Raw genomic sequence first — 16381 nt, 5'->3', positions numbered from 1 at the left:
TGTTTGTTTGTTTGTTTTGTCTCTTTGTTTTTGCTTTCAAGACAGGGTTTCTCTGTGTAGCCCTTACTGTCCTGGAACTCACTTTGTAAACCAGGCTGCCCTTGAACTCACACAGATCTCCTTGCCACTACCTCACTAGCCCTGGGATTAAAGGTATGCACCACCAACACCCAGCTTAAAATATTTTTAAGTTTTTAAGTAGCATTTCAAGTGTTTAATGGTGTGAATACTCCACGTCTACATTTTTATGCCAGATTCCTTCCTTCCTCCCTCCCTCCCTCCCTCCCTCCCTCTCCCTCCCTCCCTCCCTCCCTCCCTCCCTCCCTCCCTCTCTCTCTCTCTCTCTCTCTCTTTCTTTCTTTCTTTCTTTCTTTCTTTCTTTCTTTCTTAGAAGTATTAAATAGAAATAGTTGAAGCTAGGGTAAGACCCATGGTGCGCTTACCTAGTGTGAGCAAATCCCTGTGTTTGCTCTCCAGTGTTACTCACATGCACAGTGGATGGGTAGTGTGGATCTCTAAATCTGAATCTATTACTGCTATGTGAATTTTTAAAGAAATTAAAGCAAAAGGGGGGTGCTGAAGGTAGAAAAAACTACAGCTTCTCCATTCATACAGGGTCCCAGAGTAAAATTAGTATTATAACTCCCATTCTTTTTTCATTTAGCACATTTATTGAAGACTTATGCAAGGCCCTTAGATTAAAGGAATGAATACCCAGTCCAGTGATATCACTAAGTAATTATAGCAAAAGTGCCTTCACAGTACACAGCAGTGGATACTGATGGAGCATGGTGGGAGGCAGAGAAACCACAAACCGCAGCAGAGAGACAAGAACTTCCAGAAGAGCAAGACCCGGAGAATGAGTAGTCCCATAATAATTAGGGACAGAAGGAATAGCAGATCCAGAGGTCTGGAGATAAAGTGGGAAAAGGATAAGATACTTATGGTTGAAGGATGATGACAGTGCAAAGATGAGCAAGGTATGGCAAGAAGTAATATAAGCAAGGCTAATATAACAAGTTTTGTAGACCATGTAGAGTCTTCCCCTCACTAAAACAAGTGTTGTGGACTGATTGCATTTGCATTTTTTAGAAAATTCTTTGGCTATAAGATACAGAGATCATAAGTGTTCTAGAAATTATTTTAGATGCATAATTTTGTGAGCAGATACAAATCTATAAATAGGTCAAAATTACCTTTTTTTCCCCTCTCTCTCTCTCATGTGTATATACACCAAAGGTCAAGCCCAGGGCCTTTTACATACCAGCAGGCACTTTACCAATGAGCCAGACTCCAAGCCTCTACTCATTCTTTGTATACTGTATTCATTTATTCAGGAGAATCTATTTACTTGCTGGTGGCAGTACTATTGTCATATATAAACTGAAAGCAGAAAATAATGTTACAGGTGAAATATTAAGACCAGGATTTGAATCCTGTTCCTTGTACATCCAAGAAGCTACTTTTTAAAAAGGATTTACTTTTATGTGCATAGTTTGTTTATGTGCATAGTTTAAGACCTATCTCTAATTGCCATTAGCTATATGTGTAAAATTTTGCTTGCTGATCTAAAAAGTGAGGATAATGCCATCCTGTTGGTGAGACTGCTCTCAGGCTTTGATATTATACACCTAGTGCTTCCTACATTGAGTAATGTATGATAAACATGAGATAAGCAATGGCTATTCTTATGTCAAACTTTCTTGTAAGTGTTCCTGCTGTACTGATATATTCTAACACAAAACCAGGCACAAGGTTAGTAAGGACTGTGAAGGGTGAAAAAGGAATCTTCATAAGAGCTAGTCAGAGATTTCTGTAAAGGGAACAGAAATAGAGACAAATTCTCTAAAGGGGTGGGGAGGGATGCGAAAATTAGAAAATTTGGTTAGACTTAAGAAAGCTAGCTTTAGCATCTGTTATCCAGTCTCTGTATGCTTTAAGTTCTCACTTGCTTTGCATCCATCTGAAAGGTTGGGTAAGGTAGCATGACCTGGAATCCGAGGCAATCCCTGAAGCTGTTCTGGGCAGCAACCGGAAGCAGGGCTCCAAGCATGTCACTTCAGCAACTCTGAGGATGAATTTCACCAAAGCTATACGTTCTGTAGTACATAAATCTCACAACCAAAATTTTAGTACCATCAAGATGATATGGATTGTGCAGGGTGTACAGATTAGTTAAAGATGAAATTCTGCTCCTTGTTTGAGCATGTGAGACAGCTGTATTTTTTTAGTTAATTTTAATAACCAATTGTAATGTCTTCATTTATGCCATGTGAAGGATGGCACGAAGAATCTTTACCTATCCTGTTTGATTCTCTTGAATTTTTCTAGTTCTTTGGGGGGGGGGGGGGCGGTGACCCTGTCATATCTCATTCATATCACCCTGAAAGGGGTCCAGAGCCTTTTCTCCTTTTCTATCAAAACAGATGCAGAGCCTTTCTCCAAAAATGTTCTTGGTCCAATAACCAGAAATCATTAAACATTTAGTTTGAACTCTATCCCAGAGGAATTTTAATACAGCCACCAAACTCAAAATCACACTTATTTTGATAATTAAAACTATTCAAAGCAAATAAAGCAGTCTAAACAGTGTTATGAGACAGGGTATTACATGGTGGCCCAGGCTTGCTTTGCACTTGAACTCAATGGTAGTCTTCCTGTGAAATGATTCTCTCCACTTTTGTATGGCTTCTGGGAATTGAACTCAGATAGTCAGGCAGATGTCACAGGTACCTTTGCCCACTGATCTCATCTCACCGGCCTTTTCAGTTTTTGTGTCTGTGGTGTCTTAATGTAAGTTCTCTCCATAAACTTGGTCCTTAGATAAAGACTTGCTTGAAGATCGTTTATTCTGGGAAGTTCTTGAAGAGAATAGGAAAGGTTACATGGAATGAGAGAAACAATATAATTACATGTTCTGAGGTGATAGTGTGGCCAACCTGATACTGCTGGAGCCCTCTCAGGAAGAGTGGGGATGGTATACCATTCAGAATTGTTGACAGGGAAGAAAAGGGGGTATTTATCCTTCATCATTCCTGTTGGGAAAGTGTTTGCAGTTTGCCTATGTATAGGTATCTAGCAGATTCCGGGAGGTAGCCTCTTTAGGATGTTATTATTTCTATAGCAGAAAGCAAACTGTTCAAAGGTATGGCTGGAGCAAGGTCTGGTAGACTTTTGAAACTGGCTTACTATAATAGGCAGAGCAGATGTGAGATAGGTACAGGGTTCCTAAAATTCAGTTTTGTGATGCATATTAGTTTGTGTGGTTGATTAAACTCAATTCATCATAGCTGGCCTGGTGACGTGGCCTTTACAAAAGATTTGGTTTGGGGATGATGATAGAAGTAGCCAGGGTCCAGTTTCCAAAACTGCTTGGGAATTCTGATTCCCTTTTATTATCAGAACTAAGCGTTACATCGTTGCGAGGGAAGCTGAGGAAGCAAAGTGCTAAAAGGGATGGCAATGGACTGGATGGGCTATGAGTCCAAGGAGCCAAGCTCAGCCAGCTGCTGAAGTGCAGCTGGGAGGAAGGAACTGCTGCCATTCATTTAGTGGTGGCCAGCAGAGTTGCAAGGGGTAAGAGCTGATCTTAAAAGAAGAGAGGAAGCAAGCGCACGGCATGTTTGTATCCACCTTTCCTTGTACCTTGCTGTGGTGACTTTTAGAGAACATTGACGGCTATTTCTCTCTGCTTCCAAGCTACATGTTCCTCCTTTGAGTGACTAACTTGGGACAATACTGGGTTGGAGACTGAGGGAAGTAGTTCATTCGTACTCTAAGTTGAAACACTGAAAATCAGTGCAGCCTCTTCCCTCACCTCTTTGAGAGTTGTTTTCCTCTTTGCCAATACTTCAGCCAATCTAAGGAAGCTTCCAGGTAGGGTAACCCACACCTTAATTCCAGATGTTTCTGAGCTCTTTTCTTTTTGACATCATTACTAGTTTTTTGTTATCAGCAGACAACAAAGCACCAGAAGATGCCATAGTGAATCCTTTGGTTTCTGCATAACCCTTTCCTGATCTAACACACTAATAGGCACACCTGCCAGTGTATGTGGGTGACTCTTGCATTGCATAACTGCATTACAAAACAGAAACTGATTTTCCCACTCTGTTCACTTCCACCTTGATTCAGATTGGGCATTACAAGGTAGTGAGAAGAGGCAGCAGATCGTGAAGAGGACCAACAAGCACAATCTCCAGACAAAAGCAGCTGCTTGTTTCCAGTGTGGAGTTGAAGGATGTCTTACTATGGTTTCTATTACTGCAGTCAATCAAGCACCATGACCAAAAAGTAAATTGTGGAGGAAAGGGCTTATTCAAGTTAAACTTTCAGTTCATAGTCCATCATTGGAGGAAGTCAGGAGAGGAACTCAAACAGGGCAGGAGCCTGGAGGCAGGAGCTGATGCAGAGGCCATGGAGAAATGCTGCTACTGGATTGCTTCCCATAGTTTGCTTAGCTGGCTTACTTATAGACCAGGACTACCAACCCAGAGATGGCACCACCTACAATGGGCCTAGCCCACTAATTGATAAAATGCTGGATCTCAGGCATTTTCTCAACTGAGGGCCCTTCTCTGATGACTCTAACTTGTGTCAAGTTGACACACAAAACCAGCCAGTACAGAGAAGTTTATTCTACTAGCCTAGAATATGGGGTGGATCTTAGGGCTTAACTTTCTTTGTTCTTCCATACAAATACTCCTGGTCTAGGTTTCTTTGTCCAAGTATGCCTATCAAGACATGGACTTGTTTGTCCTAGATGACTGGGAGTTTCCTGTGAGTTGTTTGTAACTGAGATCCTTGAGCCAAGCTTGATCTTGAAGTAGATAGTCTACGATTGCAGCTGCAGGAAGTCGGGTTGTTTTTTTTTAATACTGACCTTGAAATCTTCAGACTTTTAAAGATTCAACCTGTACATTTGAGAATTGGTTTAGTTGTTTCTCCCTCCCTCCCTTCCTTTCTCATTGTGGCTTTTGTAACTTCATTAAAGCCAGCCAGTACCGAGGTCTGAGCTCTTTCACTCTCCATTTCTGCTCACTCAGTACGACATGGTCACCTCCCCATTACGTATAGGGTGGTGAACTTTTGCCATGTATCCATAGTTCTAGAATTTCACTTAAGAAACGTGGTTTTCTAGGATATTTTTGGTTACTACTGTTCTTGTCTGGGAATCTCTCCTGTTTCTCACAGTCCCTGACAGAAGCATAGCTCAAATGATTATGTAGGATGCTCATTTGGTGACTATTTCCCAAGAGCAGGAACCAGTGACACTGGGAAGATGGGAGCGCTCTTAAGAATTCTCCCCCCAAGGAAGCGTAAAGAGAAACACTTACCCACACAGTTCCACAGAGTCCAAAGACTGGCCATTTAGGGGCTGGTGAGATTGCTCAGTGGGTAAGAGCACCCGACTGCTCTTCCGAAGGTCTGAAGTTCAAATCCCAGCAACCACATGGTGGCTCACAACCATCTCATAACCATCCATAACAAGATCTGACTCCCTCTTCTGGAATGTCTGAAGGCAGCTACAGTGTACTTACATATAATAAATAAATAAATCTTCAAAGACTGGCCATTTAAAACTGAGGCATAGGTTAGCTTGTCTTCTAGTCTTCTAGCCTGCATGTATGATTCTTTTCTTTTTTTTTTTTGCCTTGGACTTGGAATTTCTACTTTCCTTTTTAAAATAGTTAAGTAGGGACGTGTGATGGTAGCAGTGTTCCACAGACCTTTCCACCATGTGTGTGGTGCAGATACTTGAGAAATGCAGAAAGTAGGAAGGGAACTTCAGGAGTGGATATGTGAGATTCTGAGGATCTGAGAATAGGTGGTGTTAGTAGGAGTGGTCACGAGGGTAAGAGGAAAGATAGAAAGCAGAGTCATTGCAACTAGACTAGATATTGAGGTCAGAGTGTCCTTGAGATCTCACTCTGGCCTCCCCTTTGAGCCCTTGGTCCTTGTGATCTCTTTCAAAAGAATTCAGATGTGACACACAGTGTGAGTTTAGAAGAGTTTATTGTATAGGAAAGGACACTCTCAAGGGGTATCAGTGAACAATGAAAGGGACAGTTGTTCAGATCTTTATTTTATACTTTATACTGTTGCTGTTTGTTTGTTTGTTTATGGTTGTTTAGCTGCCTGTATACCTACCTGCATGCCAGAAGAGGGCATCAGATCCCTTTATAGATGGTTAGGAACCAACATGTAGGTGCTAGGAATTTAACTCAGGACCTCTGGAAGAGCAGCCAGTGCTCTTAACTGCTAAGCCCTACTGTTGCCTTTTTTAAACAGTTATTTATTTATTTATTTATTTATTTATTTGGTCTGTTTGGGGGGAGAGAGAGACAGAGAGAAGGGTGTGCGCTCATGCACATATGCTGATGACTCTCATTTACTTGCATATACTTGTCACAATACTCATGTGAAAATCAGAGGACAAGTTGCAGAAGTCAGTTCTCTCCTACAGTATGAGTTCAAGGAATGGAACTCAGGTCATCAAGCTTGGTGGTGAGTGTCATCACTCTCTGAGCCATTTCACCAGCCTTGTAGTCCCAGAAATGCTTGAATTATTTCAGCACACACAGTGAGACTCATGGAGAGTTGTTTTGAGACGAGGTCTTACTGCTAGGTAGCCCAGCTCAACTGAGACTGTGTTATTTAACACAGATAGGATGATTGTCAGGAGTGAGCAATACAGCTGGACATAGTGGTGCATACCTCTAATCCCAGCATTTAGGGCATTGAGACAAGAAGATCATGAATTTGAGGCCAGCCTGGGCTGAGTAGCAAGTTTTAAATGAACCTGAACTACCTAGCAAGACTCTTATGTCTCAAGAAAAGAGAAAAAAGTTACTGATGTAATAATAGCTCAAATTAAAACCTATCTCCTTCTCCTGCTTAATACTCTCATGTCCCTGTTGTTTCACAATTTATGTGGAGGTTAGTAAGGAAAGCAGAACCAACTTTCCCTTAAGCCACTTGTATTTTAAATTTTTATTTCATTTCTGGTGCCGTTTTGGTCCCAGGCCAAACTTGTACTAAAGTTGGGGTTTTGTTTTGTGTTGTAGTGAACTCTAATCTCCTTTTACCATTCCTTTCCTTTCTTTCCTATTTCTCCCCCCCCCCTTTTTTTTTTCTCTACCCCAAGTCTAGTATGAAACTAGATCTAAAATCTGCTTATATATGCCTGATGTCCAGGAGCAGTCAAAAGTTTGTCATTGTTACTGGGTGAGCATCTGTGAAGACATACCAAGGAATCAGGTCCTGACGCTATTGATGAGATGTTAGAGTACAGAGGAGCATAATGAAGAATTGATTCCTTTAGTTTTGAGACTGGGTCTTCCTATGCAGCCCTGGCTGTCCTGGAACTTAGAATGTACAGGAGGCCAGTGAGTGTGTCAAATTCCAGAGACCTTCCTGTCTCTGCTTCTTGAATCCTGAGATAAAGGTGAGCACCACACAAGGCTAGAAATGTTTTTTCTTAAGTTTTTTATAATAAAACAAAAACATAATCCTATTTTACACAACCATCACAATCATATCTTACTAAGTTTTAAGTTGATTTTATTTCTTTATATCTCAGCCTTTATTATTCATTCATTTTTATTTTGTAGCTTAATTAAGAGGAAATTTCTAGTCTGTATAAAGGAGAAAAAAATCAGCTGAAAGAAAAAGATAGACTTAATGAAGTAGGAACTGGATCTGTAACGTGTGGTTGGTTATCACACAAGCAAAATATATAAACTGACTTCATACAATCTGCAAATGTTGTGACATCGTGGCTAAATCTACCTGAGTAGATTGTTTTCTTTTTGTTGTTGTTGTTATTTTGTTGTTGTTCAATAAGACTGTAGGTAGAGTTTTTCACTGACCAGGAAATTGTTAATAAGTTTTTTAGTTCATCTGGAAAGTTACTTGGGTTATTAGTCATTGCCATGTCACAAACATTCTGAGAACCTCAGTGGTATAAGCAATCTATGCTGATTTCTCTCAAGCTCTGGGGTAGTGGACAGCTGTGGCCACTCTGGGTCAACAAGAGTAGTTGGTTTTCAGTGCTGCTCATTGTCCTCCTGATTAACAACCAGCATAAAGGGTCTTCCTTGGCTATCAACAAGGGTGCAAGTGGCTAGTCCCCAAAAGAGAAAGGGTCTCACCAAAACAGTCTGTTTGAAGTATGTTCAAAGTGGAAAAGAAAATAAAGAAATTTGAAATTTGAGTGTAAGTGTAAAAATCTTTTCAAGCAGTATGATATTACCACATTCAAGCAGTAGTTTTTGCTGAATTTTTAAAGTATTAGCCTCTAACAAAGTGGAAACTTATAAAGAAGCTGAACAAAGAAAACCCTGTTCCTTAAACTATGTATGGCAGTGCATACCTGTAATCCTAGCACTTGAAGAATGCAGATAGGAAGATCAGAAGCTCAAAGTCACCAGACTGAGCCACATGAGCCCTATCTTCATATAAACAAACAAAAAGTCACCATACAAGGGGATGGATTGGTTAAGGACAGTGATTTGCATGTAAGTGTGAGGATGAAAATTCCAGTCATGTGCCTCGTACTCATATGTAAAATGCCTGGCATAGCAATACTTCTGTATAAAATCCCATCTTTGGGGAGGCAGATAACAAACAGATAGGCTGGCCAGCCAGATTAGCCAAATTGTATGGTCTAAAGTTCAGTGAAAAACCTTGTCTCAAAATAAAATAGAAAGTGATTGATGAAGGCAATCCATTTTGAACTCTGGCGCGCACACACACACACTCACACATACACTCACCCCTGCCCTACTCATTCCCTCCCCCTCAAAAAAAAAAAAAAACAAAAACAAAAAAAAACCTTGCTCCTTGGCAGGAGATGGTTTGAGAACTGTGAAGGTAGCATTTGTGAATTCTACTGATTCTGAGTAAATACCTGCACTGTATATAAATGGACATTTTCATCTATACCTTGACCTGCAGGGATTTGTGTTAGTGTTCTTTTGTTCTCAGAAATCTAACCATCTTTGAATGTATATTTGAACCTAGAAGACTAATTCAAATATACCTGGCAAGTGACACTCTGGGAAGCCCTTAGTGGCCTCAGCCTTTTCCTGCCTTGCTGCTTTATATGTGGTCTTGGTTCCCTGTTTTTTAATCTTGACAAAGGCATTTTTTTTCCTTTGGAGGTGAGGGGAGACAAGATCTGTCCTGGTCTCAAATTCACAAAGTTTCATTTGCCTCTGGCTCCAAGTGCTGGAATTAAAGACATGTCCACCCCACCTGGCTATTTATCTTTTTGTTTAGGTGTGTGTGTGATGGGCATTCACACTATGGTGCACATGTTAAGGTCAAAGGCACCTTTGCTGAATTATTTCTTTCTTCACCTTTCACGTGGGTTCTGGAATCAAGTTTAGGTCACCAGGTTCATACAAGATCCTATCACTGCTGAGGATCTTGGTAGCCTAAAAGGCATGTTTCTTACCGTCACATATGAACTTTGACAATACAAGCCATACCCCAATCTTATGAGTATGGGCAGGAATAAGAGCTATGTGCCCATTGATGTTCAGCACCTTGGTGCTCCAGAATGCTTGAATGAGTGAAGAATACTAGGATATAGTTAGAAGCCCACTTTCATAGAGAAAATTTGGCCTCAGAATTATGTAGTTACCAAGGTGATTTTGCTCATTTGTTTGCTTTAAAATCTTGCTATGTAGCCCAAGCTGGCAAACCTCCTATCTCAGTGTTCTGCATGCTAAAATTCAAGGCATGTTCCATGGTACCTGACCATAGCTGGGGTTTTAAGTCTATCCTGCCTGATTTAAAGCCCTTCCTTCCTTCCTTAATCTGCTTCTTGGTAATCTTAATCTTAAATCTAGGGTAATGATGTCATCTCTCTCTTTTCCTCTGCCAGCATCCTGGTTTAATAGGATTGTTTCCCCCTGCTTTATTTCCAGACACATCTGTGCTAGCTTTTCCTGTCAATTTGATTCTCAACTAACTTCTACTCCAATCTCTAAATTTAAACTCTATCCTGGCAAAAGTTCCCCACTGTCTTTTAGATGAGCTCTGTCCTCAGCTCTTCAGAACTTTTCCATGCTTTGCACATTTCCTCAGCATGTTTGTACCTTCTGACATCACTTACAGCAGATCTCATTATGTATTTCATATAGGAATGCAATGAAAGATGATCATATATGCCCCCTCCATTTACTCCCCTCTGTCTCCTCCCATATCTCTCCTAATAAATCACCCTTCATGTCTTTTTTAGCAACTAAGTTCCCTGAGTGCAGACCTTTGTATGTCAGGTGTGGGACAGCCTACTGAAGCACAGGGACCTGTCAATGGACACACCCTCTAAAAGCATGGTTCTCCTTCAAAGATCTTATTTTACTGTTTAGATTAACTAACTGACTTTGGGTTTGCTCTGTTGCTATTTTCTACATTTGAAGTGGCTTAGATATCTTCTGACGTTGGTTCCTATTTAGTGTATATCCCTTGTACTCTGTTTCTAACTTGCTAAGCCCATTTCTGCTCCTACTTTTCTAGAAGGATCTATGAAACAGAGATGAGAGAAATTGTGGTTGTAATAATTTGATACTAAGCCAGAATCTCCCTTCTTTTAACATCCAACTGGTTGTTGGGCTCTGTCCTTAAAGCAATAGTAGTCTTTTTTTCTCTACCTAGTGAAGTCCACTGGGCATGTAACAACATCTCTTACATTTCTGCTCAAGTTTCTCTCATGTAAATTATATAATGTGTTTGCTGAGAGCTTTTTCCCTGCAACAGTTATTAAACTCTGCTGCTCTGTTACCACCTCTTAGCATTCTGTGATTCGATCAGTGCCCATCTAGAAAATGAGGGGCTCAGAGCAACACAAGAGAGCAGTCACCTTAGGCTCTGTGGAGAACTGAAACCCAAGAGTGCTTCAGTTTTGTAACAACCATACTACAGTTCATTTTCAGGCAGTTAAAATACTGAGATACTGCTGTGTATTAAGCTAGTTTACTTCTGTCATCCACTGTCTAGCAATTTTCATCACTCTAAGTGTAGAAATTGATCGTTTTTCCTACCTTTATTTAACTTGGTTTTGGCTGATCTCTAGCCAGCTGTGATTGGGCTGTGCAATGTCCTGGTAACAGTGCTTTCCACACACAGCCAGCCATCTGAAAGTTTGGAACATGGTTTTCATATCCATCCAAATTCACAATCAACATGGCAAACACAGGCTCACTCATCTGCTCCACTCCCCTCGAACTGGTGGTTTTTACAAGCAGTTCCTCTAAGCACTGTTCTGTTTTATACCTCATATCTGCAAGGATCTGACTTGTGTATCCAACACATTTTATTGACTACCATATTCAAAAGGATCTATAAAGATAAATTGAAGACAGCATCCCTGTTTGTGGTACTAGCATCATCATGAAGTATTTTGTTAAATGTTTTGTGGAAATCATGAGGCACAGTTATTTATGATGTATCCCTTCATCTAGTAGTAGTGTATCAGAAAAAGAGGAAGAGGCAAGTATGTGCTAAATAACTACTAGTATTCCTACATCACCTGACTATGAGATTCATTCTCTGTCACTTTGAACTTTGAACGATCAACTCTGGAACTATCATTATTGATATCTTTGATCTTTATCTTGTAAGGCTCTGAGTATAGTACATTCTGGGTAGCCATTTTTGTTGTTCTTGTTGTTGTCAGTGGTAGGGTTTAAATGCTTGGTTTTTTGTGTTTGTTTTGTTTTGTTTTTCATATTATTAGGACTCTTTATAGTGAACTGAAATGTTTCTGATTAGTCATTTCTGCCCTTTCACAGTTTTTGTCACTCATACTTGCAAGAGAGGGTGGGACAGTTTCTGGGGTTTGTTGTTGTATTTTCTTTAGTTTTCTCTTGTTTGCTCTGGCTGCTCTGAAACTCACACTGTAGATCAGGCCAGCCTCAAACTCCCACAGATCCTCCTGTTTTGGATACCCAAGTGCTGGGATTAAAGGTATGTGTCACCATGCCTGGCCATGTATTTTTATATATATATTTTTAAAAAGATCTATTTGTTTATTTTATGTATATGAGTACACTGTAGCTGTACAGATGGTTGTGAGCCTTCATGTGGTTGCTGGGAATTGAACTCAGGACCTCTGCTCGCTCTGGCCCAAAGATTTATTAATTATTATATGTAACAACGCTGTAGCTGTCTTCAGACACACCAGAAGAGTGAGTCAGATCTCATTACAGATGGTTGTGAGCCATCATATGGTTGCTGGGATTTGAACTCAGGACCTTTGGAAGAGCAGTCAGTGCTTTTAACTGCTGAGCCATCTCTCCGGCCTGTATTTTTATATTTTAAAGTGATTTTTCCTAAGGAGAATAACTGACCATTCTCAAATTTTCTTACTTTCTTTGAGCTCTTAAAATGACATAGTTGCTTTTTCTGGATTTTTGATTTATTTCCTTACTTCTTTTTCATTTTGCCAGAATTAAACACAAAAGAATATCAAATGTGTTTTGCCTGTCTTCTAAGGGCTTAAACCATCTCTTTGGATCTTGGTGTTCCACCAGGCAACTGTTGTCCAGGCCCTTCTGTCGTTTCTGTTTCCCACATCTGTCTTTCCAGTCTACTCTTCTTCCCTTAGATACAGTGATTCAGTTGTACCGTCTTGTTCAGACTATTGGGTTGGCACTTAAATACATGTTTGCTTCAGTAGCGAGGAGGATTCTAGCCTTTTCCTGTAGATCTGAATCTGCAGGCCACCAGATTTCCTATGGAAGTTTTACCTGTTGTTAACCTGTCCCACGAAGTCTTGATTTCTATAACTTGCCACTTTTTAACTGTGCAGCCTAACACAGTGATGTTCAATAAGTAATATTTCTGATTAATCTTAAGAAGTGTTTGCCTTCTCTTTTAGGCTGTGAGGATATCATTGCTGAGAGCATCTCATTAGATACCTTAATTGCCATCCTCAAGTGGAGCTCGCATCCATACGGCTCTAAGTGGGTGCACCGCCAAGCTTTGCATTTCCTTTGTGAGGAGTTATCCCAGGTCATGACTTCGGATGTTTTTTATGAACTGAGCAAAGACCATCTGCTTACTGCTATCCAGTCTGACTACCTACAGGTAATCATTTATGCATTCTCACGTCCATTGTCATTCCTGTGTGCACAAAGAAATTCGTCATACCTCCACGCTTATAGGATCGGGCAGGAAGAAGCAGACTTTGCTTAATGAACACCTGCTCCGTATTTGTTCACTAAAAGCCTTCTGGCACTTTGGGCCTCCATGCACACTGCTGTCATGACTCAACATTGTGAGCAAGCCCAGGACTTTCCAGCTACACTACAAAGCAGCCAGGCCAGGCCAGGAACACAGTTTGAGAGTGATTGTCTTGCCTTTCTCCAGTAATATCCATTTGGTATAATATCAAATACTTAGATTATAGACCATAGACTAAGCAGCACAAAATAAGAGTGGAATTTATTGCTAATTTGTTCAGCTCATCACAAGAACTCAAGAGTGTGTTCTGCTAAAGCATAATTGAATTCTCAACTGTTTATCTTCAAGCTGAGCAGTTTTCAGTTATTTCTGTGTCTTTGACTTATGTGTCAATTTAGTAATTTGTTTGTAATTTAGTAATAGGTTTTAAATATTGCAAAAAATATACTGTAAGGTAAGTGCTTTTAACTTAAAACTATACAACAGCTTTTAATGTTGTGAAACTATAAACTCTTTGAGCCATTGTGTCTTTGTATGTGAACCAGATAGACTATAAAATGGTATCACCATGGTCTGAAAATACTAAATTTAAAAAAAAAAAAATTATAATAAAAACCAAGTTGTTCACTGTGCTTCTCCTTCAATATTGCTTTGATTCCAGTAATAAGACCTGAAACGCTTGGCCTTCATTTGTAGAAGATCTTTTTCATTCACTCCATCTCGCTGTCCTGGTCAGTACAAGATGTCTATTGGAGTCAGTAGTTACAGTGCTTTCAGATGGTTGTCTTGAGCTGTGCACTCCTTCATGACAGATGAAGCACCTTGAGGAGCAGCCTGTTCGTTTTAAAGTCTAAGACTTTAAATAAAATACAGAGAGATGCTAGACACTTTACCATTTCACAAACTGCACTGCAAGGGCCACTCCTCAACCCACAGAAAACTTCGTAGCCTGCCTGGACAATTCGTCATTTTGTTTTTCCCATCACTGGAGAAGATAGTATGTTTGTCTCCATCTTATCCCAAAAAAGACTAGTCCTACAGGACCCTTATAATTTTTAAATTTTAAAGATAAATTTTAAAGTAGGAAATATATATTATTTTTTAAAAGATGGTAATAATAAAACCATTAGCAGGAATGAATATTGAGGTTATGGAATAAAAGAATGCCATCTTATATATCCACTGTTTATAGACCATGGGATTAACTCTAAAATTTCACACAGCTGATACAAATAAATTAATGTGGTAAGTTGCACTCCATATGTACATGATTATTTAAGAAAAGTCAATAATGAAACTAAATATTTTTCTAATTTCAGTAAAATAATCTTTTTTATTATAGGCAAGCGAACAAGATATCCTTAAATATCTGATTAAATGGGGTGAACATCAGTTGATGAAGAGAATAGCAGACAGAGGTAAGTTCAGAAAGTAAGCTTGCACCAGTCACCGTCTGTAAGGTTTCAGTGATCCCAGAAGCTTGCTGAGTGCACTCTCAGCAGTCTTGGCAGCACACTGGACTTGAAGAAACTAGAGGGGTTTGGTTGTTTTTGCCAAAAGTAAAGTATGTTAGTGGATTTGAGGGGAAGACGATAAAATAAATATGTCGATTTTTTTCAAAAAAAAAATCCTGATTATAAAAGATTGCTTTTATTACATTTTATGTCTGTGATAATATGTTAAGTGATTCATGGAATGCTAGAATATAAAATGTTTTGTAGACAACAATATGAACTAACCAGTACCCCGAGAGCTCGTGTCTCTAGCTGCATAGGTAGCAGAAGATGGCCTAGTCGGCCATCTTTGGGAAGAGAGGCCCCTTGGTCTTGCAAACTTTATATATGCCCCAGTACAGGGGAACGCCAGGGCCAAGGAGTGGGAGTGGGTGGGTAGGGGAGTGGAGGGGGAGGGTATATAGAGCCCGGCGGTGGTGGTGGCGCACGCCTTTAATCCCAGCACTCAGGAGGTAGAGGCAGACAGATCTCTGAGTTCAAGGCCAGCCTGGTCTACAAATTGAGTTTCAGGACAGCCAGGGCAACGCAGAGAACCCCTGTGTGAAAAACAGAAAACAGTAACAAAATGTAATGTAGTGATTAAGGTGTCAGACAAAAATTAAAGATATTCTGGACTCAATGATGAGTGTACAATGTGAACATACTTTTTAAAATGATTAACATGATGAATTTATGTTGTATACATTTTACTTTCATTAAGAAACATACAAAGTCCAGGCACAGTGACAGACAACTTTAATCCTGCACTCAGGAGGTAGAAGTAGCAAATCTATATGGATTTGAGTGCAGCCTGGTCTACATAGTTGAGAACCCTATCTCAAAAAGCCTGAGAAGGGAAGAGGGACTAAGGGTATATAGCTCAGTGATAAAGCATTTAGTTATTATGTGTGAGGCCCTAGCGTGTGGGACATCTAGCACCACAAAAGGTGTTTTCTTTGGTTTGTTTTTAATAAAATTTCCTCCAGCTGGGGCTACTGCTGGGTTGTTCCATACACAATATGGTCTTTTGGTTTTGGAAATACATGACTCATTTTCTTTTCATCTTTGCCACACTTAAATTGATTGTGTCGTGTACATGCACATGCACAGATGTGCACATATTAATCACAGCACATGAGTGGAATTCAGAGAACAGCTTGCCAAGAGTAAGACTGCCCTTCCAACAGAGTTGACTTGTTAGGCTTGGTGGCAAGTGCCTTTATACACCAAGCCCATCTCACTAACATGGAAATATAGGATTCTATACTAATCTTTTATATGATATCCTATCACCTTCCCCTCATCTAGTGCTCTCTTCCTCTATATACTGAACCTAAAAAATGTCTTTTTTCCTGTCACTTTTCAGCATTGTATTTATTTTGAGATCGGATCTCATATGGTCCAGGCCTATATAACTTCTGTTTCTCCTGCCTCCATTTTCTTAGTGCTGGGATTGCAATTGTGCACCACTGTGCCTGGTTTTATAAGTTCTTAGGAGTGAAACGCATAATTTTCTTTAGATCTTTCTGTTATATCAATACCTAATGAAGAAAAACTTTATTTCTTGCTCACAACAGAAGACTAAATGTCAAATATTACAGATTCATCTGTGTGCAGTAACATTCCATGTTATGGAAACTTAGAAAATTAGAACTAGGTAGAATGTACACTATATTTTGCTCCTTTGGATACAG

General features: G+C 39.8%; 1 protein-coding gene across 2 annotated transcripts in view; it reads left to right on the top strand.

Annotated features, from left to right (window-relative positions):
* The window catches only part of Btbd7 (BTB domain containing 7), an 81335-nt gene that overhangs the window by 46856 nt on the left and 18098 nt on the right, over positions 1-16381 (top strand). For both annotated transcript variants that reach the window (XM_085830630.1, XM_085830631.1), the window contains exons 4-5: positions 12890-13098; positions 14537-14612. In XM_085830630.1, the coding sequence (XP_085686756.1) occupies positions 12890-13098; positions 14537-14612 (285 nt within the window). The remainder of the gene's footprint in view (positions 1-12889; positions 13099-14536; positions 14613-16381) is intronic.

The sequence above is a fragment of the Mus caroli genome, unplaced genomic scaffold (assembly GCF_978045245.1).
Source record: "Mus caroli unplaced genomic scaffold, Mus_caroli_1 scaffold_14, whole genome shotgun sequence".
Lineage (NCBI taxonomy): Eukaryota > Metazoa > Chordata > Mammalia > Rodentia > Muridae > Mus > Mus caroli.
This window is presented reverse-complemented; position numbering and strand designations above follow the sequence as displayed.